Source organism: Chinchilla lanigera, unplaced genomic scaffold, assembly GCF_000276665.1.
Source record: "Chinchilla lanigera isolate Chin_1 unplaced genomic scaffold, ChiLan1.0 scaffold00061, whole genome shotgun sequence".
NCBI classification, from domain to species: Eukaryota; Metazoa; Chordata; class Mammalia; order Rodentia; family Chinchillidae; genus Chinchilla; species Chinchilla lanigera.
In genome coordinates, this window is record NW_004955462.1 from 11,464,409 (window position 1) to 11,485,060 (window position 20,652).

Sequence of the window (20,652 nt, forward strand, 5' to 3'; positions counted from 1 at the left end):
TTTTGTTCCACATTCTTTAGGACTTTCTATATAAACAGTCATATTCTCTGCAAAGTTTTTTTATTCCTCTCCAATTTGTATGCTTTGTATTTCCTTTTTTTTTTTTTTTTTTTCCTTGTTGTGCTGGCTAGACTCTCCAGGATAATGTTGAATGGGGCATTATTTCTCTTATGTGTACACAAAACTGATATGTAGTAAATCTATTCATGTATAAAAGAGTTTTTGATAAATAGTCTCTTGTTATTCAGAGTTTCTTATTGTATATTTTGTCATAATTGGTGGCTTCTTTCTTTCTCCAGTGACACCTAAAATAAAGACATATTTTACTGTTGATGGGGAGATACAATGAGGTCTTACACTTGAAGCAGACACGTTTATCCATAGACCCTGAAATGAATAGTGCACTTAAACTATATAATGTGGAGGCCCAGGAATGAGGTTGCGTGTGCCCAGGGGTTCATAGGTTGTATTGTTATCTCTTATATCATTTTGCGTAACTAAAGCATAAGGTTTCAACATACACTTGAGCCAGGTCTCCTATTTGGCATTCCATAAGGTTGCTAAATCTGAGACCTTATTCACAGGCTAACAAATTAGTCTGGCAAAGCTTGAGGGATGCTTCAGAGGACACAGAATACCTGGGCAAGAGATTAGAGACTGTATTGCTTATACCACAGCAGGGAGTGGGGGTTTTGTGTTTTGTGACTCCCCGTGCCTGCCAAGCCTGGAGGCAGCTGAGAATATAATAGATTTGTGTCACACCCAAGAAATCCCAAGCTTAGGAACCTTGAGTCTTGAAAGGTGTTGAAATATACCTGTCTATTCTCTGTCCCACAGAGAGATATTATCCCTATTATTCTGGACCTCCAACTTCCCCTGGATCCAAAGGGAGACACTTTCCCCCTTCTAAGACCTAAGATCTATGGTCCCAACAGCAAGGAGAAGATGGGACAGAACATGACCAGGGCTCCTACTCAGAAGATGTGGCCCATAGAGAATTGTCCCACAGCAACCCACCCTCAGTGGTCACAGGGGGAAGGTAATTCTGAGTGGATCATAGTGCCTGTCCTACAGTGCGTCCCCACCTGGGCCAGGCTGCCCATGTGTTCAAGGCACCCATTTCCCTTTGTCTAGACTCCAGACTTGCAGTGTGACAACCCTTCCCAAACCTCTTCAGTTAAGGATGTTAAGGCAGTTAAGGATGGATGTGTGACTCAGTTGGCCGATGAAAGGTAGATGGAAGTACCTTAGCAATCACCAAAACTGGCCTATACCTCCCCCAACAAAAGCCTCGGTGCCTCCTTTCTTTTCTTTCCTTTTTTTCCCCACTCTGGTTAAATGTAGAAAAAAGACAAATCCTGGGGCTGGGGATTTAGCTCAGCGGCACAGTGCCTGCCTGGCAAGTATGACGTCATGAGTTCGATTCCCGGTACCGGGAAAAAAAAAAAAAAAAACAAAACAAAACAAAACAAAACAACAAAAAAAGAGCAGCTTCAGAGCCGAAGGTGCTGGAGCCATCCCTGGTACGAGGACTCTGGTGGTGATGCAGTCGAATTTTTCAGGGGCTTTTGTTTGTTCTCTTGAGAAGGATGAGACAGAGGGAAAAGACAATTTTTCCACAGTTCTGTTAAGCATTATGTGTGTGTTTTGTACAAGACAATGTTACCATGTCCCCGTCTGGGTGGGTGTTATTGTCATACTCATACAGATGTGAAAGTCCACGGGGAATGTCTTGTAACTAGCATAGGGCCCTACTTAGAGCCAGGGGAAGGGGCAGCTGCCTGCCTCAGTCTCTATCCAGTTCAAGGATCTCACAACAGCATATGCAAGGGGGCACCCTTGGGAGTAAGAAGAAAGGCATATGGCACACATCCATGGTCCTCATCTGGGCTTTCCTGGTGTAGGCAGAAGGACTGGGGCACAGGAAGATCTTGGGGCCAAGGTTTCCAATGGAGGAAGGAAGATAGTGGAGTTGCATGAGACCAGAGATGAAGGGGATCCTTAGGATAATGGGGATACAGCTGCCTATGATTTTAGTACCCTAAATAGAAAGAAGTCTCTGTCATAAGGGTGTTTCCAGACATTCGCAGCATATCCTCTTGGGTGTGAAGTCTGTGGATAAAGCAAGTATCCAGGGGTAAAACGTGACTTTCCCTGGGGGCTTTATTCCCTTTAAAAGTTCCCCTGTGTTCCTCTGTGCTTATGGAGTGGAAGGAATGCTTGTGGTTTTATAGCTATTTTAGTAGGGAGTCACTTATTTTATAGACAAGCAGTATTGATGAATTGTTGGTGTTATTTGTTTATTCTTCAGTGATCTCTGCCCATAGGTAAAGTCTAATGCTGGTTGTTGATGGCTTTTTATACAGTCTTATTTCCTACCTTCTGGTAGTCGCTAGAATTTTAAACACAGTGTCTATGGAGTTATGCATAAATCATTCAGGTCTGGTCTTGAAAAATGAGGTCTAGAAAATCACATGAACAACCAACACAACTGAGCACTTCTTACATGCCAAGCTATGCTTCGAGGATCTTACTGGTATAAACTCATGTGACCCATACGGCAACCCCAATGAAGTGGATTCTCTTATGTCACGACTTTGCAGATGAAGTAATTGAGTTGTGAAAGGTGAATTAACTTACCAAGGCTATGGATGAGGTGTGACTGAAAAGTGTAGTGAATGTTTAAATTTTTAAAGGGTTTATTATAGTAAAAACACATTGCCTTTGATTTCTCTCAAAATCCTCCCCCTTGCTTCTAGGCACTTATCCCATCGTTCTTGCCACTGTCTAGAGCAGTTCTGTAAATTCTTCTCACTAAGTGTCTTTGGTTGTGCTATTGTGGCTACTTCTAAGTGGTGAGTTGATTCAGAACAGTTGCTTTTCAGGATCATTTTTACTTTAGGGAAGAGCCAGAAGTCACATGGCAGTAGATTTGGTGAATAAGGTGGATTACACTACACTGTAACCTGCCTTTATCCTGGATGGCACTCCGCAGCAGCACTCACCATAGCTTTGATCCCACCTTGTAGAGCCACTTAAGAAAGACGGTTTCTAGAACTTCTTCAGAAAAGTGGCAAAAACCGTGGGATAAGTGTGTTCAAAGAAAGGAGAAGTATTTTAAGGAGAAATAGTGGCACCGTGTCTTTCATTGTAATAAATTAAAAAAATAATTTACATGTTTGCCATATATTTTGATCACCTTTGTAGCTGGTGAAAATGGAGCCAGGGCATCACAGTGAGGCATAACTTGGACTTTCTGATTCCTGCCTCTGGGCTTTGGATGCGCTTTGCTTAGCCTCCTCCTGGAAGCTTGCATGTCTGTAGCACTGGGGTCACTGCGCTCACACATGAAGGCATCCAGAAACATGGCATTCGAGTGCCTTGTTATGGAACAACATACAGCCCTCGAACATGCCTTTGCAGGATACATGACAATTGTTCTCTGCTTCTTTTAGGCAAAAGTGATGATGAAGAAAGTCTTTGCAAGTCAGCCCAGGGAGCAGGAAAAGGAGCCACAGAGGATGGCAAGGACCATAAGCGTCCCAAGCGTCCCAGAACCATCTTGACGACCCAGCAGAGGAGAGCGTTCAAGGCCTCATTTGAAGTATCCTCCAAGCCCTGCAGGAAGGTCAGCAAGGGAGAGGGGAGGAAGTGGAACAGGGCCCACTCTTCTGGGATGCCAGAGGGCTCTGGGGATCTGAGTGGTAGAGAAAGCCGATCAGACAGTGCTTGTGCAGGTGGAACAAGTTGATAGAGACTCCAGGCACTGCCAAAGTGTGGCCATGGAAGGAACATAATCTCCTCATGGCTTCATGTGTGCTCATTGCCTCCAAAGGGCTCTGCCTGATACCTTTCATTTTCTGGACAGCAATGGGAAAATAGTAATAATAATAATAATAATAATAATAATAATAATAATAATAATAACAGTAGGTATCAGTTGTGATATAGACCAAGATGCTGTAATAAAGAATATAGAAATATAGTGGCTTGCAAGATGTACTGTTTTTGGTGGTGGTGGTGGGGACTTGGCTTGGTTTCTGTTTTGTTTTGTTTATTTTATTTTTTATTTGTTTGGTGTGGCAAACTGGAGACTCACTCATGTTGTAGTTCATTTTTTGTTATGTTGGATGGTGTTCCACTGTATGGATGTGCCATGGTTTGTTCCAATTGTCCATCATTGGGGTTTGGGTTGTATTTAACTCGGGTTGTTAAAAAGAGGACTGCTCTGAACATCTGTAGAAAAACTGTAGTGGCTTCATGAGATAGGAGTTTATTTTTCTTTTATGTAATCATCCAAGAGAGAGCAAGCCAAAAGCGATGGGGCAGCTCTGTTATTTGTCATGGGAGTCCAAGGGTGTCACCAGTTGTTTGCATTTTTCCAGCCCCTGGGTGGGGTGGGAAGAGGAAGTGGCGGGCAGAAGCTGCCTTTTTGAGGACATACCCAGAGTTTGCCCACACAGTTCTACTACCTAAGTTGGCCAAAATTGAATCTGAAAGCCATATTTCCTGCAAGAGAAGCAGGAAAATGAGTCAATCTGGGTGATCATGTGCCCTGCTAAAACTTAAATATTCAGATATTGGTAGAAGGGAGAAGATAGATCCTGGGGGCAGTTCACAGTCCCTGCCACAAATAACTGTGCCCTTTCACTGAGCACTTACAATTTATCAGACTGCCTGCCATATACTGTATACTATTTTTACACACTAAAAATAGACAAAAGCATTCTTTTTTTTTAAATTCATAAAATAGTTTTTGAAACTTAGCATTGTATTTTTTCTGGATCCCTATCTGAATTAGTCAACTTTCTCTGAGATGAAAAAACAAGCCAAAGTCTTAGTGGCTCCCTGTAAAAATTTGTTTCCTGGTTTCTGTGCTGGACATGGGTTGTGGCCTTGCTGAGCTCAGGTTTCGGCCTGCACCCCCAGTATCTCATTTTAGGATCCTGGCTGAAGGAGCAGCAGACCCACCCCCACCCCCGAGTGCTGGTTTCGTGAAGATGGGATAAAGCAAGAAGCCATGTCAGAGCAGGAAACCCATGGGGCCATGTATGAATATCATCCCTATCATGTCCACACTGGGGCTCCATGCGCCCAAGTAAGGGGGCTTAGCCCAACATGAGTGTGGTGTTGAAGCACCTACCCACTTCTTTTCCGTGCACTCCTGCTCTCTCAATGGCCTTGTGCTGGGTACCTGTCCCCAGGCAGCTTACAGCCACCTGCTTGGAGGAGATGTGCACTGTAATTCCAGGAAGAGCACAGGTGACATCCAGGGGCAGGGGAGCTGCAGGAAGGGAAAGGTCTCTTGTGTCTGGGGACTCTGCAGGGCTTTGTGGAACAGGTGGCTTCTGAGCTGGGCCTCTGAGCATGGATAGGGTGTCAGCAGGTGCAAGGAGGCCTGTGTGTGCTCCTGTTGTAGGTGGCTTAGCACAAGGATGTGCTTGAAAATCTTCCCTAATCATCGCACTTCTAAGCCTCAGCCCAAGACACATGAGAAAAGTAATGTGTTTCCCGAGGCCTGCAGTTGTTCTACTCAAGTGTGTATTCAGGAGCCTCTTTCAATCCCTTCTCCTCTGGAATCCATCAGGAGGGGGCAGAATCCCTCAGGTCCACTCTGTGAAAATCTGTGCTTGCTTGGCCTTTCCCCTCTCACTGTCTCACCAGCCCCTCGCCATGTGTCTGAATGGCTGGCAGATGTTTCAGCTCATCTCTTTATTACCTAGATCCCTACTGTCCTCATTTCTGGACAGCCCCAGTGCAGGTGCCACATCAGTGCTATACACCTGGCTCTGCCAGCTTCCAGATGGCTGTCTGGAAGGGGCTTACTCAAGACAACACCAAATATGCATAATTGCAAGACACCCAAAGTCACCTAGAGCTAGAGGGACAAAACCAAAAATTTAGACAAGAGAAGCAAGCAATAGAGAACCGTTTTACAAAGTGATCTTTCACCGCAACTCTCCCAAAGTAGGCTAATGTGTATGTATGGTCTTTCACTAAAGCATGGTAGTTTTCGATAATATCTAAGACCTACTTGAAGGCCTGGTTTCAGAGTAAGGAAAACCCAAAAATACTTTCTGGAAACATGCATTTAGACGAATGGGTGTTTTTTTCTTTGTTACCTGGTGAAAATCACCTATCTGTGTGAAAGGAGACCTGTTCTTGTGTTTGGGTTTATGATGATATGAGTCTCTAGCTAGCCCTGTATAACAGGGGTCCCCAACCTCCAGGCCTGTTAGAAATTGGGGCAAACAGCAGGAAGTGAGTTTCAGGTGAGCGAGTGAAGCATCATCTGTATTTACAACCGTTCCCCATGGATCACGTCACCACCTGACTTCCACTTTCCATCAGCTTGGCTCAGTTCATTTGATTGTCGTAGGAGTGCAAACCCTGTTGTGAACTGCACATGTGAGGGATCTAGTTTGTGTGCTCTCGGAATCATCCCCAAACCATGCCCCACCTCCGCTCCCCCTCCTGGCTGATGGGGAAACACGTCTTCCGTGAAACTGGTCCTTGGTACAAAAAAGGTTCAGGACAACTGTTGTGCAAGATCTGCCTGCTGGTTTCTCTGTGCGGTATATAGCCTGTATTCTGCCTCCTACCCTAAGGTGCCAGTGTTTCTACATTGATAATATTTGCTTTCTTCAAGGTGAGGGAGACTCTGGCTGCAGAGACTGGGCTGAGTGTCCGTGTTGTCCAGGTGTGGTTCCAGAACCAGAGAGCTAAGGTAATCCTGCTGCTTGTTCTGATGAGTCTTACGGATACTTGTTTTCTGAAACTGGAGCAATAGGGTATTAGACTTGCTGTCAGGCTTTCTAACCTTAACTCGTTGGACAGAGGAGCCCTCTTAATGAAAAAATTCTATCATCTGCAATTATTTCCGCCACAGAAGCCCTGTGGAATTTGCTTTAGTAAAATGGCTTTTATTTTTGTTTTTCTAGTGACCCTGTGTGTAAATCCGGCCAAATACCTGTGTAAATAAATGTCTTTACATAAAACCATATTCTTTAATTTACATTTATTTTTAACTTGTACTTATTGAATCCAGATACAAAGTTTTTTGAAAATATCAAAGAGAAACCCCAAAGGCACACGTATGACTATTGAGACAACATCTTGGCATGGTGGGACAAATGTCTTCACTCCAGTGACTGCCCCTTAGGGGCACAGTCCCACACCATTGTACTGTCTTCCAAATTGCACCAGTGCCTGTGTTGCTCCAGCACAGTCTTTGTTTTGAACTTTTGCTCATTTGTCTTCCTACTTCTAAATATGCACATATCTTGGCCCGTTCCTCTACTGTCTTGGTCTTCAGTGGGTGATTACAGTGTCCTTATTTGATCATGATTGGTTAAGGTAGCATTTCCATAAGTGAATTCTTCATAACAGGGCTGTTGTTGTATTATTCCATCAGAAAAATCTCTCCTGGCGGTAAGTTTGGGAGGCCTTATATACTATGGAATCATAGAGCAGAGGAACACATTTAAATATGGGCAAATCTTACAATAAAAAAATTTAAATCTAGTTTTTCCTACTGCCTCCCTCTGTTTGTCTCTCTGCCTCTGTCTCTGCCTCTGTCTCTGTCTCTGTCTCTGTCTCTGTCTCTCTCTGTCTCACACACACACATGTGCACACACACACACAAAGACTAAAAGCATATATGTTAACATTTCATGGAACCCTAATGTTCCACTGACACAGTTTGAGAAGCATTGGGTTAAAATGTGCTTCCTACCTAGAGATGCCAATCTCTCAGGAGATGTCATGAACACAAGGGCCAGCAGACTGGAGAAGGGAGGGAGAAATCTCTTCTTTATACCTCATCAGCAGCCCTGGCTCCACGTCTGTCTTGGCTGAGACATCCACATTTGTACAATTATTACCTCACATGAAGCTGTCCAAGCATAAGCAGCAAGTTGTACTTGCTGAGAGGTAATCTGTGTTTCTGAGAAGACAAAGTGCATCACGGCCTATGTTTCCACTGTGAAGCATGAGAGATCTCAGCTTCAACGTATCTAACTCGAGGTGCTGGTCCCTGGGTATGGCTCCTTGGCTGAGCAAAAGCTTGGGAAACAATTCCTCTAGTTTACAAACCACTGTTTCACCAAAGGTGAGGGTTTTCTTTCCCTTTCCCCCCATGGAGTGGGTGTGAGCCGCTGCTTCCCTGATTTTTAACCCTGTGGTCCTCCTCCCCTGTCAGATGAAGAAGCTGGCCAGGCGGCAGCAGCAACAGCAGCAAGACCAGCAGAACACACAGAGGCTCAGTTCTGGTAAGCTGGTGGCTCAATGCCTGGAGTGACCAAAACCTTTCAGTGTGGACTGAGCCATGAGGAACTTGCAAGTGTTGAGGGCATGTGAGCCACAGTCTAGACCAGCTGACTGGAGGTGGCTCAGCATTATCCAAGCTCCCTACCCTGATCCTACCTGGATCAGGACTACAAAACAAGTCACAGGCATGTCCTGTGTCTTATCTTGCCCTGTCCTCCTTCCAGGCTAATCAGTTGAGTAAAACACTCCACTGACTTAATCCTTGTGTTAGCCTTCCATCACTCTGGCAACATACCTGAGACAATCAACTGAAGGAAGCTCATGGTTTCAGAGGTTTCAGTCACTAGTAGCTTGGCCCTATTGCCTTTCGAACCTGTGGAGAGGCAGAATATAATGGCAAAAGTGTGAGGAGGAGGAAAGCTGTTAACGCTTGGTGGATAGGAAGCGAAAAGAGAGAAAAAGGGGCTGAAATTTCCCTTTCAAGGGGACACACCCAATGACCCAACTTGTTCCCATGAGGCCTCATTCCTGAAGGTTGCAATACCTGTCACCAGTGCATAGGCTGGTGACCAAGCTTTTACCATATGTGTCTTTGGGGGAGGCATTTAAGATCCAAACCATTGCACCTCTTTCCAAATCAATGAAAATAAGGATAGTAAAATAGTCATCAACTCCTTGACTAAAGTTTTATAGTTCATAAAGTATTTTCACACATATTGGCTAGATCTTATAGCCACCACTACCTGAAGTGAGCAGAAAAGTTGTTATTATTCTCATTTCACGATGATCAAACAAAGACTCTGCAAGTCAGGACATGGTCCTAGATCAGTAAGCAAAGGAACTGGGATTAGAACTCATCTTTCTGATTCTGTGTTCCTCTAAGGTATGCTGCTTAAATTATCCCTATCTGGACCTTAATTTTTTAAAACATAAGGGTAGTGGTAAGAAGACTGGGGAAGATAGTAAGTGAAGAAGGAGAGGTTGTGGGACTATTCAAGGAAGCTCAAAGGAAAGAAATCATCAAAATCACTGTATTAGAGCAATGTCACTCTTAAAGGAAGGTGCCCCCTCACACGCAAACCTAGTCAACCATGAGAATTTCTTGGAGGTTCTGTACCTTGGAGTGGGACTTCTTACATTTTTAGTATGCATGTAGATCCCCTTTAGTGCTGAAGTGCAGTTTCCAACTTACAAGAAGGGCCTGGGATCTGAGATTCTGAGTTTTTCTCAAGCTTCTACATGGTCTGTGGATGGCCCCGTGCTAACTGTGCAGTGAGAAGTTGGTTCTCAGGGTCTTCTACAGAGCTCCTTATCCTTGCATAGACTCTGAATTATATCTGACACCTGGCCTAGGCTCAATCTGGAACGGGACTCTTGTAGCAAAAGTTCCTTTAGTTTCTTGTCCTTTAAACTGAATGGTATTTGAATGAGACAGATACTAATAGAGAGAAGAACTGATGCATGGGTATGGATGCTGGGAGGAAGGGGAAACAGCAGATTAGCCAGGAGACTTAAATTCTGCTTTTAGCTCTACTCACAATGCTATTTGGTCTTTTCCATACCTTTGGTGCCTCAGGCTATGCATCCTTAGGATGGGGTAATAATTCCTGCTAGCTCTATGTCCCTGGGACTCTGTAATGCTCAAAGGAGGTCACAGATAAGTGTGGGACTTAGTAAGACCTTCCTAAGTTGACTCCATATAGGCCAACAAATTCAAAGGGAGAGACCGCCTCCACAGCGGTCTTCCATGCGTCTCACCATGGAAGGTGTTTGTGCTCTTTTGTAATCACCACCAATACTGAGTAGGTTTGAGCCAGAGAAGAACACAATGAGCCACTATGAGGACACAAATTTGGAGTGCTTGGGGTTTTATTTAAAGAATTATCAGTGCAGCTCCTAGAGTAGACTTCAAAAAGCAGAGGGTGAGGGACATAGAGCCTGTGGGAGTTAAGAGAATCATGTTCATAGCAAGGATATGGAGACAGGAACTGATTCCATATTTCATGAGCCACACAGAAGCAGCAAGATGTAGTTCTTCTTGTCAGCCCTGGGCAGTCAGTTGGTCCAGGATCATGATTCCTATTTGACTAACGGGTGCATAGTGTTTTATTGCTGGAAGGATTTTTAGATTCACCCACTCTAGTGGTTGCAAACTTAACTACAGTAACCAATGCTTTCACTTCAACGATGTGGTTCAAAGATGCTCTCAAAGCTCAATTGCTCAGCTCCCACCCTTTTCCTGATCACCTAGGTGATGATTCCTTCGTAAGGCCCAGGCTGGGAACCACTATTGTCACCATATCCCTTCCATTTTGTAAGCAAGGAAAGTAGGGCCCAGGGAAATGAAATAATCCAGCTGCAGTCACACAGCTTTCTTAGCAGCCTCCACAGTGGTCTTCCATGCGTCTCACCATGGAAGGTGTTTGTGCCCTTTTGTAATCACCACCAATACTGAGTAGGTCTGAGCCAGAGCGTGACTTCCAAGGCTAGGTCATAAAAGACATGATGTATTCTGCTTTGAGTGCTCTTGGATCACTTGCTCTGCCGTGCCATAAGGAGCAGCCCTGGAGGAGCAGTAGCAGCAGGGTCCTGGGAGTGATGGATATGACATCTGGTTTGGAGTGCCGGGTCACAAACTGACAATTATCTGTCTTCTTCTCCCCCAGCTCAGACAAATGGTGGTGGAAGTGCTGGCATGGAAGGGATCATGAACCCCTACACAGCTCTACCCACCCCACAGCAGCTCTTGGCCATTGAGCAGAGTGTCTACACCTCCGATCCCTTCCGGCAGGGTCTCACCCCACCTCAGATGCCTGGAGATCATATGCACCCCTATGGTAAGAGTTACCCAAGCCCCATGGGGCCCTCTCATACCTTTCCTGTGCTGGGTTCTTGTTCCTTTGCAGTCACATCTGTGTGTTTCCCAGATGCTCACCAAGTTTCCCTCGCAGAATGCGGGTCCCACAAAACACAGCTGGAGTCACCTAACCAGAGGCTACAGGAGAAAGCCCCACACGCAGTTTCATCAATGATGTTTCCATTTATTCTTGTTTCCAAAGCTCCTTAGCTGAGCCTCCCCTACTAGCCCAGATTTCTATTCGAATCAACCTTCAGCTAGTGAGGTCTGAAGATGAGGTGGGGTGGGGTGAGTTTTGGAATGAAAGGTGAAAATTCTACTTCAGGGTAAAACATAGACCATAGCATTGTATACACAGAAAATGAGAGAGTAAAGCATCAGTGATATGCAGTATACAATATGCAATATGAGATAAAACTATCTTTACAACACAAATAGTTTCATGCAGTAATCCTTCAAAACATTAGCATCAGAAATACAAGCCTTATTAATTTATGTCAACAAGACAGAAGATCTTAACTTTTTTCCATAATTAAGAAAACTTGTATTGTTAAACCCCCCTTACCTTCCCATGTCACACATTCAGGAAACCTCTGTAAGCTCTAGTTCTGTGTAAGGCCCTCATTGTCTGAATATATATATATATATATATATATATATATATATATTTATATATATATTCCAAGGATAACCATCCTTTTGCTCCTTTAAAAGACACATTCACATTTAATCCATTCTTCAACCCGTGGCTATGGGAAAAGAGGGCAAATGAGGGTAATATTTTTGCAAATTCTTACATTTTCAGAGTTTCAGGGTCTTGTTATAGAGCAGACCCCTGTGATAAGTCCTGCAGTGAAATGTGTAATTAAAGCCCAACACGAGTTTTAGAAACTCCAGTTTGCACCTGTCCCACTTATGTGAAATCCTGGTGAGACGTAGGGCCCCTTTAGAGTCAGGTTGCAGGATTTCCTCTACTGTTCCCCAGGGTGCCCTATGGGCTCCTCCATTGGGGTATACATTAGCTGAGGATAGGCACCAAGCTTTCATTTTCTGTATAGCACAGAGGGAGACAAAAGACATTTAGTAAAAGAGGTGATTAAAAATTAAAAAAATTTTATTACAGCAAAAGACACATTGTCATATACCTCCTTCAAAATACTCTCTCAAGTTCAAAATACAGTATTTTGAATACCCTTATCCCATCATTCATGGCACTGTCTGAAGCAGTTCTAGAAGTCTTCTTTCTTAAGTGTCTATGAGGTATGATAAAAAATACACTGCCAAGTGCCATCCAGTGGAAGGCCTGGCTCATAAAAAACATTACAGTGTGTCCTCATCTACCTTATTCACCAGATCTGGCACCATGCAACATCTAGCTCTTCCCCAAAGTCAAAATGGCCATGCAATCAGTCCAGGACATTGAGGCAGCCATGACAGCACAAACCGAAGACACCCACAAAAGAGGGCTTACAGAACTGCTTCAGAAAGTGGCAATAATGATGGGATAAGTGTGTTTAAACCAAGGGGGAGTATTTTTAGAGGGATAAATAGCAATGTGTCTTGTACTAATTTTAAAAACTTGCAACTTACATTGTGTTTTTTGATACTAGTTCATATACTCTTGCTATTTGAAGGAAAATATCATTAGAGAGGTTTTGTTGGCCTTCCTTGGAGACCCTATGCTTGTTTGCTTGCCAACCCTCCAGGAACCACTTCTGAGGCCCAAGTCCTACAGGATCCCCTACTCTGTCTCTCTCACCTCTGGTTTTGACTTTCACCCACCCCTCCCTCACTGTCCAGATAACCAACACTGGCTTAAGATGTGCTCAGTTGAACTCTGTGTCGCATCTGAGTATACTGTGTTCACTTATTGTAATTTGGACACAGGTCCCCTGGAAAGATGCTAGCTTATTCCCTGCTCCTTTTGTATATAGTTTCCCCCATGCCCACCCATTCCCTGGCACCCAGCAGACAGTGTCTCCTGAGGCCACACATGTTGAATTCAGCTACATTTCCTAGCACTGAAGTGAGTCACTTCTTCCAGACCCTCATGTCAGTGTTTCATCTCCATTTCAGGTGCTGAGCCCCTTTTCCATGACCTGGATAGTGACGACACTTCCCTCAGTAACCTGGGTGACTGTTTCCTAGCAACCTCAGAAGCCGGGCCCCTGCAGTCCAGAGTGGGAAACCCCATTGACCACCTGTACTCCATGCAGAATTCTTACTTCACCTCTTGAGTCTTTCCTACACCTCTGTGGCTAGGCTCCCATATGGAACAACCATATTATGTGAGGGGTCTCTGGCTTTAGGATGGGGAGGCCAGGGAAGAGGTGGGTTGGGGAGGGAGTTGCGTTGGGAATGCTGTTGTATAATGATTTGGTGTAGCTCGGCATTTCCAAAGACTGAATACATTATGGATTGCATAGTTTAATGTTTCTAATAAGAGTCATAGCATTAGATATGAAGATGTGTTTATCATTAAGGACAGGGACTTTTAATATAGACATTTTCATGCAAACTAGATACCTAAGGACTCCCAACAACTTCCCACCATTTTGGGGAAGCTCCTGTCAAGAGGTGCGCATATGTCTCTCCATCTACACACCCATAGACAGACAGACAGGCAGACAGACAGATAGGTAGGTGTGTGTGTGTGTGTGTGTGTGTAAAACCTTTCCTACTTTATCATCAAAGTTTATTCCTAATTATAACAGACACCAACTGTACAGCAAAAGTAACTTTATTTTCAGTGTGAACTATATTTAAGGAAATGCTTGATGCACTTAAGTTATAAAATGAGATAATTTACTTTTATAAACTTTATTTTTAATTTGAAGAGACTTGTCAGCAGGGCAGAGAGGGCTGTTCCACCTGGCCCTGTGGCTGTGAGTGCTTGAGTTCATTCTGTTTTCAGAGTGTCATTGAGGTCTGGAAAGCAACTGTGTGGCTGGCAGGGTTCTCGCTCTCTTTGCTGTTGGATTGGTGAGCTTGAGTGGAGAGGACTGGAGAGCAATCCTAGATTGTGTTCTCAGAAAATACAAAGCCTAGACTCTTGGGCTTTCTTTCTAATTCTGACATGAGGTTTTGGGGCAGCATTAGGAGGGTCAGTTCTGCACTTGAGCCACAGCCTCTGCAAGTGTGGAACAAGGCTGACAGCATGTACCTACCTCCCTGGGAGACACTGAAGCTTCACCCCAGGATGCCTGAGCAAGGCTAAGATCTGATATTGGTTTGAAATACAAGCAGATTCCTGAGACAGGAAAGAAGGACACTTGGCACTGCAGAGCAGGAAGGCTCTTGTACCTGGAGCCCAAAGGCACCTCTGCCTACTAAGGCCGTCTGCACAGTTACTGCTGGCAATGACAGCAGCTCAGAGGGATGCTAGAGTTCTTCACGGGAAAGAGGCCCAGGCTGAGAGATGGAGGAAAGGAGGGTGTGTACTAGAGCAGGGGTGATGAAGTATTAATTGCAGGCCAGTTTTTTTTTTTTTAAAGACCAGGTGGCAGGCTGCATATGGCTTGGCAAGCCTGAAATTTTGCTGTCTCTCTTATCTAACTCTTTACAGAAAGATGTCAGTGGCCTCTATTCTAGAGGGTTTGTCTCTAAACAGCCTCTTGGGACTTAGAGGTAGAGCAGATAGGTGGAAACCCAGGATCTTCCTTCTGACTCCTTTCTCTGGTCCCGAGAATGGAAGACCCGGCAGCTATCATACACAGGGACAGGTCCACATCCTGGTCCCTGACTGTGGTGCTAGGATGGGATCTTTCTGTGTGAGAGGCATCTTGGGAAACTAGTACCAAGCAAGGGAATCAGAAGGAAACCTGGGACTCATCTAAGAGGGGCTGCAACAGACTTGGCCTCACTCCCGGGGACATCACCAGAGCCTCGAATTCAGCCATGTGTCCCCTTCCCTCTCTGCAAGGCCAAAGGGAACATGACCCCTTATGGTAGCATCTATGTTGTGTGATTTTTGTGCTCTTGTTTATATTTATACAAACCACCAAGAAACCCAAACCAGTCTGACGAGTGAAACTTACACAGATGCTGGATGGCTCAGCAGGTTTCTGTGGCAAAGATCAGTTGGAGAATGTAGCAGATATTATGTGAATGAAAACCAATAGAGATCCTTAATTCCACTCCTTAATGACATACCGAGATGAAATTAAAAACCTCTTACAAATGAGCTGTTGTTTATTCCGGGATGGGATGGTGGGCAAAGAAGCAGGGGAACTTGGGAGTTTGTTCCACAGGGCCCTGGGGATAAGCTTATGGTAAAGCTTTAAGTGAATGCAAAGAATGAACACAGCAAAGCATAAGAAGTCTTTTACCTTCTGCCAGATGGATGAAGACCCCAGTCTTTACAGGTCACCCAGGAAGAAGGCGCTGGAAACATTGCATCATCGCCATGAAGTTCATTTGCACAGAGTTTGGGTTAATATTTGCTTGGAAATCAGAATAAAGTCATGGGTCAGGAGGTGGTTTTCTCATGCAAAGCTTGAGGAAAATGCCTCTCCAGGATGAGAGAGCAGAGCAATAACATGGCTTCCTTATAGAGGCCTCAGCAATTCCAAATGGGATAGATGCGAGGGCACAGATTATGACCATAGGGGAATGAAGTAGCAAAATGGTATGGATATAAGACCAGGAGGCATATTCAAAGGGTGGCTTCATTGTTTTTGACTATTTTGTCACTGCCTGCAATTGTTCAAATCCCATTACTCCCATCTTACGTTCACTCATCCCATGCTCTGCCTTTTGCTGATGGCTCACAAGGAAAGATGTGAGCTACAGTGCCTGTGAAGGGGAGTTTCCATCTCAGACTGGCCTCCCAGGACTGGCCTTCGTGCCTAGCTCCAGCTTCCAAAGACAGCCCAGGAATGTGACCTTTAATCCTTGTGGTTGTTCAGTTGACAGCTCTTTATCTCTCACAATCAGTTTGCCTGGCCCTCTCAAGAGCTCTGCACAGCTGGGTTGGGTGCCTGTGTGGAAGCACTGGGCTAATGCCTGCTGCACCAGATAGACTCCTAGTTCTGTAAGAGCTCAAACACAACAGGAACTTAGGCTTTAGTCTCATAAAAGACTCGGGGGGGGGTACTTTGGGTTAGAGGCTGCCTCTCTTCCATGCGTACTAAAGGCTTAGGTCACAGCACCTAGGACTTTTTCATCCAAGTCTCCTTTGTTTGTCCCCTTCCACCTCTGAGAGGACAGATCTAGATGTAAAGCCCAGCTTCTCTACTTACACACAGCATGGCTGTGAGCCATCTGCCTTACTCTGCTGAGCCGATACCCTGTGTCGGGTACAGGGATGGCACATGTCAAGCCCTCAGAGGGGTTATGAGTCAGGACACAAGAGACACAAAAAGCACTTAGCCCTATACTGGGTGCTGCTAAAGGACAGACATGTGTCCCTGCTGTGCTGTGGGCCTGCTCTCAGGGTTTGGTCATTGATGAATGGCTTATGGAGGACTCCGACCACTTGTAATGGAAATGGAGAAGACTTGGTTTCCCTGGGCTGAGGTTGCGCCTCCTCATGTTTCACCCCAAGTTTTTAAAATCTTTATGTGGGTCTTGCCCAACCTGAGCCATATATGTGTTGTGAGAGGTTTTTTTTTTTGTTTTGGTTTGTTTCTTTTCCGGTACCTGGAATTGAACTCACCTGGAACCTGGAACCTGGTACCTGGAACCTTGCGCTTCCCAGGGAGGTGCTGTGCTGCTGAGCTAAATCCCCAGCCACCCCCCACCCCTTTATTTTTTGTACTAGGACTCTAACTCAGAACCTTGTGCTTACCAGGCAGTCGCTGTGCCACTGAGCTGTATCCCTAGCCCTCAGCCATATATGTGGGTGAGTGACTTGTGTTTTCATGGCATGCAGATAAAATTCCAGTTTTGAAGACACATTATCAACTTTGTCCCCCAAGAGAAGTGATCAGGTCATAGGTGATTCTCCAGCCATCTATCATCACTTGCTGTTTGGAACCTGTATCAGGGGACAATTTATGAAGGCTGGGATCAAAGTGGAAAACCTGGAGCCAAAGGCTGAGTCTTTACAATTGGGGATAAATAGGAGTTGACTAGCACAAGTCAAAAATGGGAAGAAGATGGAATTGTGTTGTCATTTCCAAATCCCAAGACAAAATAAAATTTTAACCATATAGCAAGTGAAGTCAGTGTCGGTGTCCCCCTTTCTTTTTCTCTTTCTCTGAAATCAACTCAAGTGGATGAAAACTGCCTATCACAGTTAGTAGTTAATAGTAACTACAATGGAATGATATGACTACAATAAAACTGAAGAGTCACGGCAGAATCAGAATTGAATTAATACATTGTTTTCCTGAGTCCTGTTGTTTCCCATGGTATAACATGCTAGATGTCAAGAAGGGCAAAGCTATCATTAGGGCTCAAAGGGGGGCCTTGAGCTTTTTTTAAATGATAAAAATACAGTTTGTCTACATGTGAGTAGTGTAGTCTTCTCTACACGTAGAGAAGTGAAGATTATGCAGCCTCAAAGTTTGTGTCATGTATGAAGTTCCTAGTTGTGTAACTGAAAGCAAGTCTCTCAGCTTTGGAAAGCTAGGGCCAGTGGGGCCAGTGACACTTGGCTGTCTTACAGGTTGGTCATCAGAAACACCAACAAAATACATAAGAAAGAGCTTTGCAGACTCGGATGTTACACAAACTGAAGGGCTCTGCAATATCGTCTTAGTAGGTGCAACTAGGTGGGTCCCTGAGGAGCCTCTTCCATTGGAACAATGCTCCTACCTAGGCAGATGCCCACAGAAGAGATGGACACCCCAAATCTGAGTGCAGAGGACTTGTTTCCTCTCCTTGAAGCTGTAGGTTACTGTTGTCACAGCTTGGTGGGTCTTCTGCCTGCCAGGGTGTGCCTCATCAAGGCATCTCAGGTGTCCCAGCTGGATAGCAGTGGAGCTGACTAATTTATCTGGCCCTTGCAGCACCTTAATGAATCACTTATTCCTTCATTTATTTAGTGCTTATGAGGTACCTAGAATACACTAGGTTCTGGGGTAGTGAGAAGATGACATCTTATTCCCTTTAGAGATGACATCTTATGAAGAAAATAGCCATTAATTAAAAACTTCATGAAATTTAACTTGCACTGTATTAAAAGCATGAAGGAAGAGACTCTAAAGTTTTCTTCTAACTTCCATGAGTAGAAAGAATCTGATAAACTGATGTTCTCCAAAGGGATTCACAGATCAGGTCTAAAGAAGTAGCTCATAGTATCTTACCCTGCAAAGTGTCTTTGGAATTAAAGGTGAGGGCCACTGTGACTCAATCAGCACATATGTATTAAAGGCTGTAGTGGATGTTTGGTGTGTTCTGGTCACACCACTTTCACTGTGATAGCGTCACTCTGAGTTCACTTGGGGACTTGACCTTCCTTCACTGGGAGCAGTCTTTGTAGGACTGTAAATGAAGGTGGCCCCAGGTTGCTGTAAGCAAGAGGCAGGGTCACCTAACTGAAGCTCAGCCAGCCACTTTCCCAGACCTTGATGGAATGGTCCAGAGCTGGGAACTTGGCTGGAGTTAATTTCCAGAGGTGCAGCTGACAGATGGCTAAAGGTTCCTGCTGCCTGGATCCTGAAGCTGCCCTGCACCCTGTGTTTCCAAGAGTGCCTCCAGATGCCCTTGATTCTGTGAGCAATCTGCTCTGCTAGTCCCAGAAACGCCTTTAGCCAGAGTTGTGGATTTCTTTGGCTTGAAGTAAAAAAAAAAAACAAAAACAAAAAAGCAAAAAACCCAGAAGGTGTACACTGACAATTGTAGCATGGTACAAAGTACGTGTGAGTATATGTGCGTGTGCTTGTGTGTTGCATGTGCATGTGTCTTGTTCCTTATTGCAGCCCTCTGTATTTGCTTAGGCAGGTATGCCCCCATTTTACAGACAAGAAACTTGAAGCTCAGAGAAGGTAAGGTCTTGTCCCAGAAAATAGAGCTGTTTAGGATCAGAACTGAGTTTCTTTCTGATTCATTTCTCCTGGCTCTTGGTTTTATGTTTGTTCCCCCAACTCTGACATCCAAGTGACATGTACAACAGAAGTCTTAGGACTACTTGTATACCTAAGTGTGTGAGAGGTGTAACGGAAGAGTCCTGATATCTCTCCTGCACACAGGAACTTACAGTTTTCGTTGAAGGTAAAAGACATGCATATGGACTTAACTTGTGTGTCTACACATGCCAAGGGTCAGGTTGCTGGTGCAGATAATGTGTGCTATTGGAGTTTGGAAAAGAGGTTACTGGGCCATGGAAAGGGAGGGGCTTGAACTTCTCCCAAAAGGTGGGCCTTGAACTCAGCCATCAAGGGTGGGTAGAATTTAAATAGATCAAGAGAAGGGAGAGCATTCTAAGCAAAAGAACCAGTGCAGGTGACAGGCGAGGAAGAGCAAGGGACATGCATGTGTGAATGTGCAGACAGCGCTCTGGCTGGGGTGGTAGAATTTGAGGGCCTGAATAAGGCTGATTGTGAAGATGTTGGTGACAGGAGCATTTTTCCCACTAACTCAGACACTGAATTCCGAGGTGTGACTAAAGCTGCTAGTCATTCCACATAATCTGTTCTTCTCTACAGTAATACCCTACATTTTTAGTGGCACAGCCTTACTTGGAATAAGGTCTACATTTTTCAGTCTCAATTGCAGTTGTGTTCTGACCAGTGAAATATGCAGAAGTGTCACATGACATGTTTTAACTACCTTCCTTAAGAGACAACTGGCATCTTGCCCTTTCCTCTTCTTCTATGTCACTCCATTCTTCCTGGATGGGATGCAGATGTGATGGCTAGAGCCAGAGCAACTATATGAGACCATGAGATGAACTTGTGAATGGAGGCTACCCATGGGGAAACAAGATAGAAGGAACCTGGATTCCGGAGGACCCCTGAGAGCTCAGCTGTCACTGTGGCCCTGAACTGTCTTGACTTCTATAAGTATGAGGAATAAACTTCTCTTTTTCTTTAACTTCCTGGTTTTTTGTGCTTCTTTGACTCACAGATGAACCTAGTCCTAACTGACATGCAAAACCAAACCCAGTTAGGAAGAAATGGAAGCACCTGTTTGCTAAGATAAAGTGACAAATTCCAGACTACATTCTCAGGCAGTGGGCATCCACCCACCTGGTCAAGGCGGCTAGAGGAGGGGTGATTGTCTTTGATGCTGGAGTATAGAGATGATCTGAAAAGCACCGATTTAGAGTTGTGTCTTCTGTCCCTTAGAGAAAGGGAGGCCAGTTCTCTACAAACTTCGTTAAATTCCCCTATGTATGTCTGGGCAACCACAGTCCATGTGAGATTTCATCACATTGCTCAAGTCCCTGAAGAAGGATGAACAGGCAGTGCTGTACACTATTTCCTACAGATCCCACTCTTTCTAGCCACCAGTGCAACTGTACAAAGCAAATGCCATATACACACATTTATTTTATTTGTACACATCTGCACACATGTAAGTATGTATAAAAGCACATGTACTTACAAGGGGGTTCAGCCAGAAGTCACAATCCCACGGCA

The 20,652-nt window shown here is 44.6% G+C and overlaps 1 protein-coding gene and 1 long non-coding RNA gene across 4 annotated transcripts in view; one reads left to right on the top strand and one right to left on the bottom strand.

Annotated features, from left to right (window-relative positions):
* The window catches only part of Lmx1a (LIM homeobox transcription factor 1, alpha), a 155,856-nt gene extending 135,826 nt beyond the window's left edge, over window positions 1-20,030 (top strand). For 2 of the 3 annotated variants that reach the window (XM_005398249.2, XM_013521354.1), the window contains 5 exons: window positions 3,456-3,628; window positions 6,650-6,727; window positions 8,201-8,270; window positions 10,935-11,105; window positions 13,202-15,308. In XM_005398249.2, coding sequence (XP_005398306.1) covers window positions 3,456-3,628; window positions 6,650-6,727; window positions 8,201-8,270; window positions 10,935-11,105; window positions 13,202-13,362 — 653 coding nt within the window. In that variant the 3' untranslated portion in view covers window positions 13,363-15,308. Of the gene's footprint in view, window positions 1-3,455; window positions 3,629-6,649; window positions 6,728-8,200; window positions 8,271-10,934; window positions 11,106-13,201; window positions 15,309-19,916 lie in introns of those variants that run through there. The other variant, XM_013521355.1, reaches the window with a different exon arrangement.
* On the bottom strand, window positions 7,144-11,758 carry LOC102006006. The gene is made up of 5 exons (XR_001236585.1): window positions 11,691-11,758; window positions 11,143-11,263; window positions 8,564-8,641; window positions 7,736-7,945; window positions 7,144-7,454 (listed from the first exon to the last, which is right to left on the bottom strand). It is a non-coding gene; the product is annotated as an uncharacterized LOC102006006 (long non-coding RNA).
* Window positions 20,031-20,652: the final 622 nt, after the last annotated feature.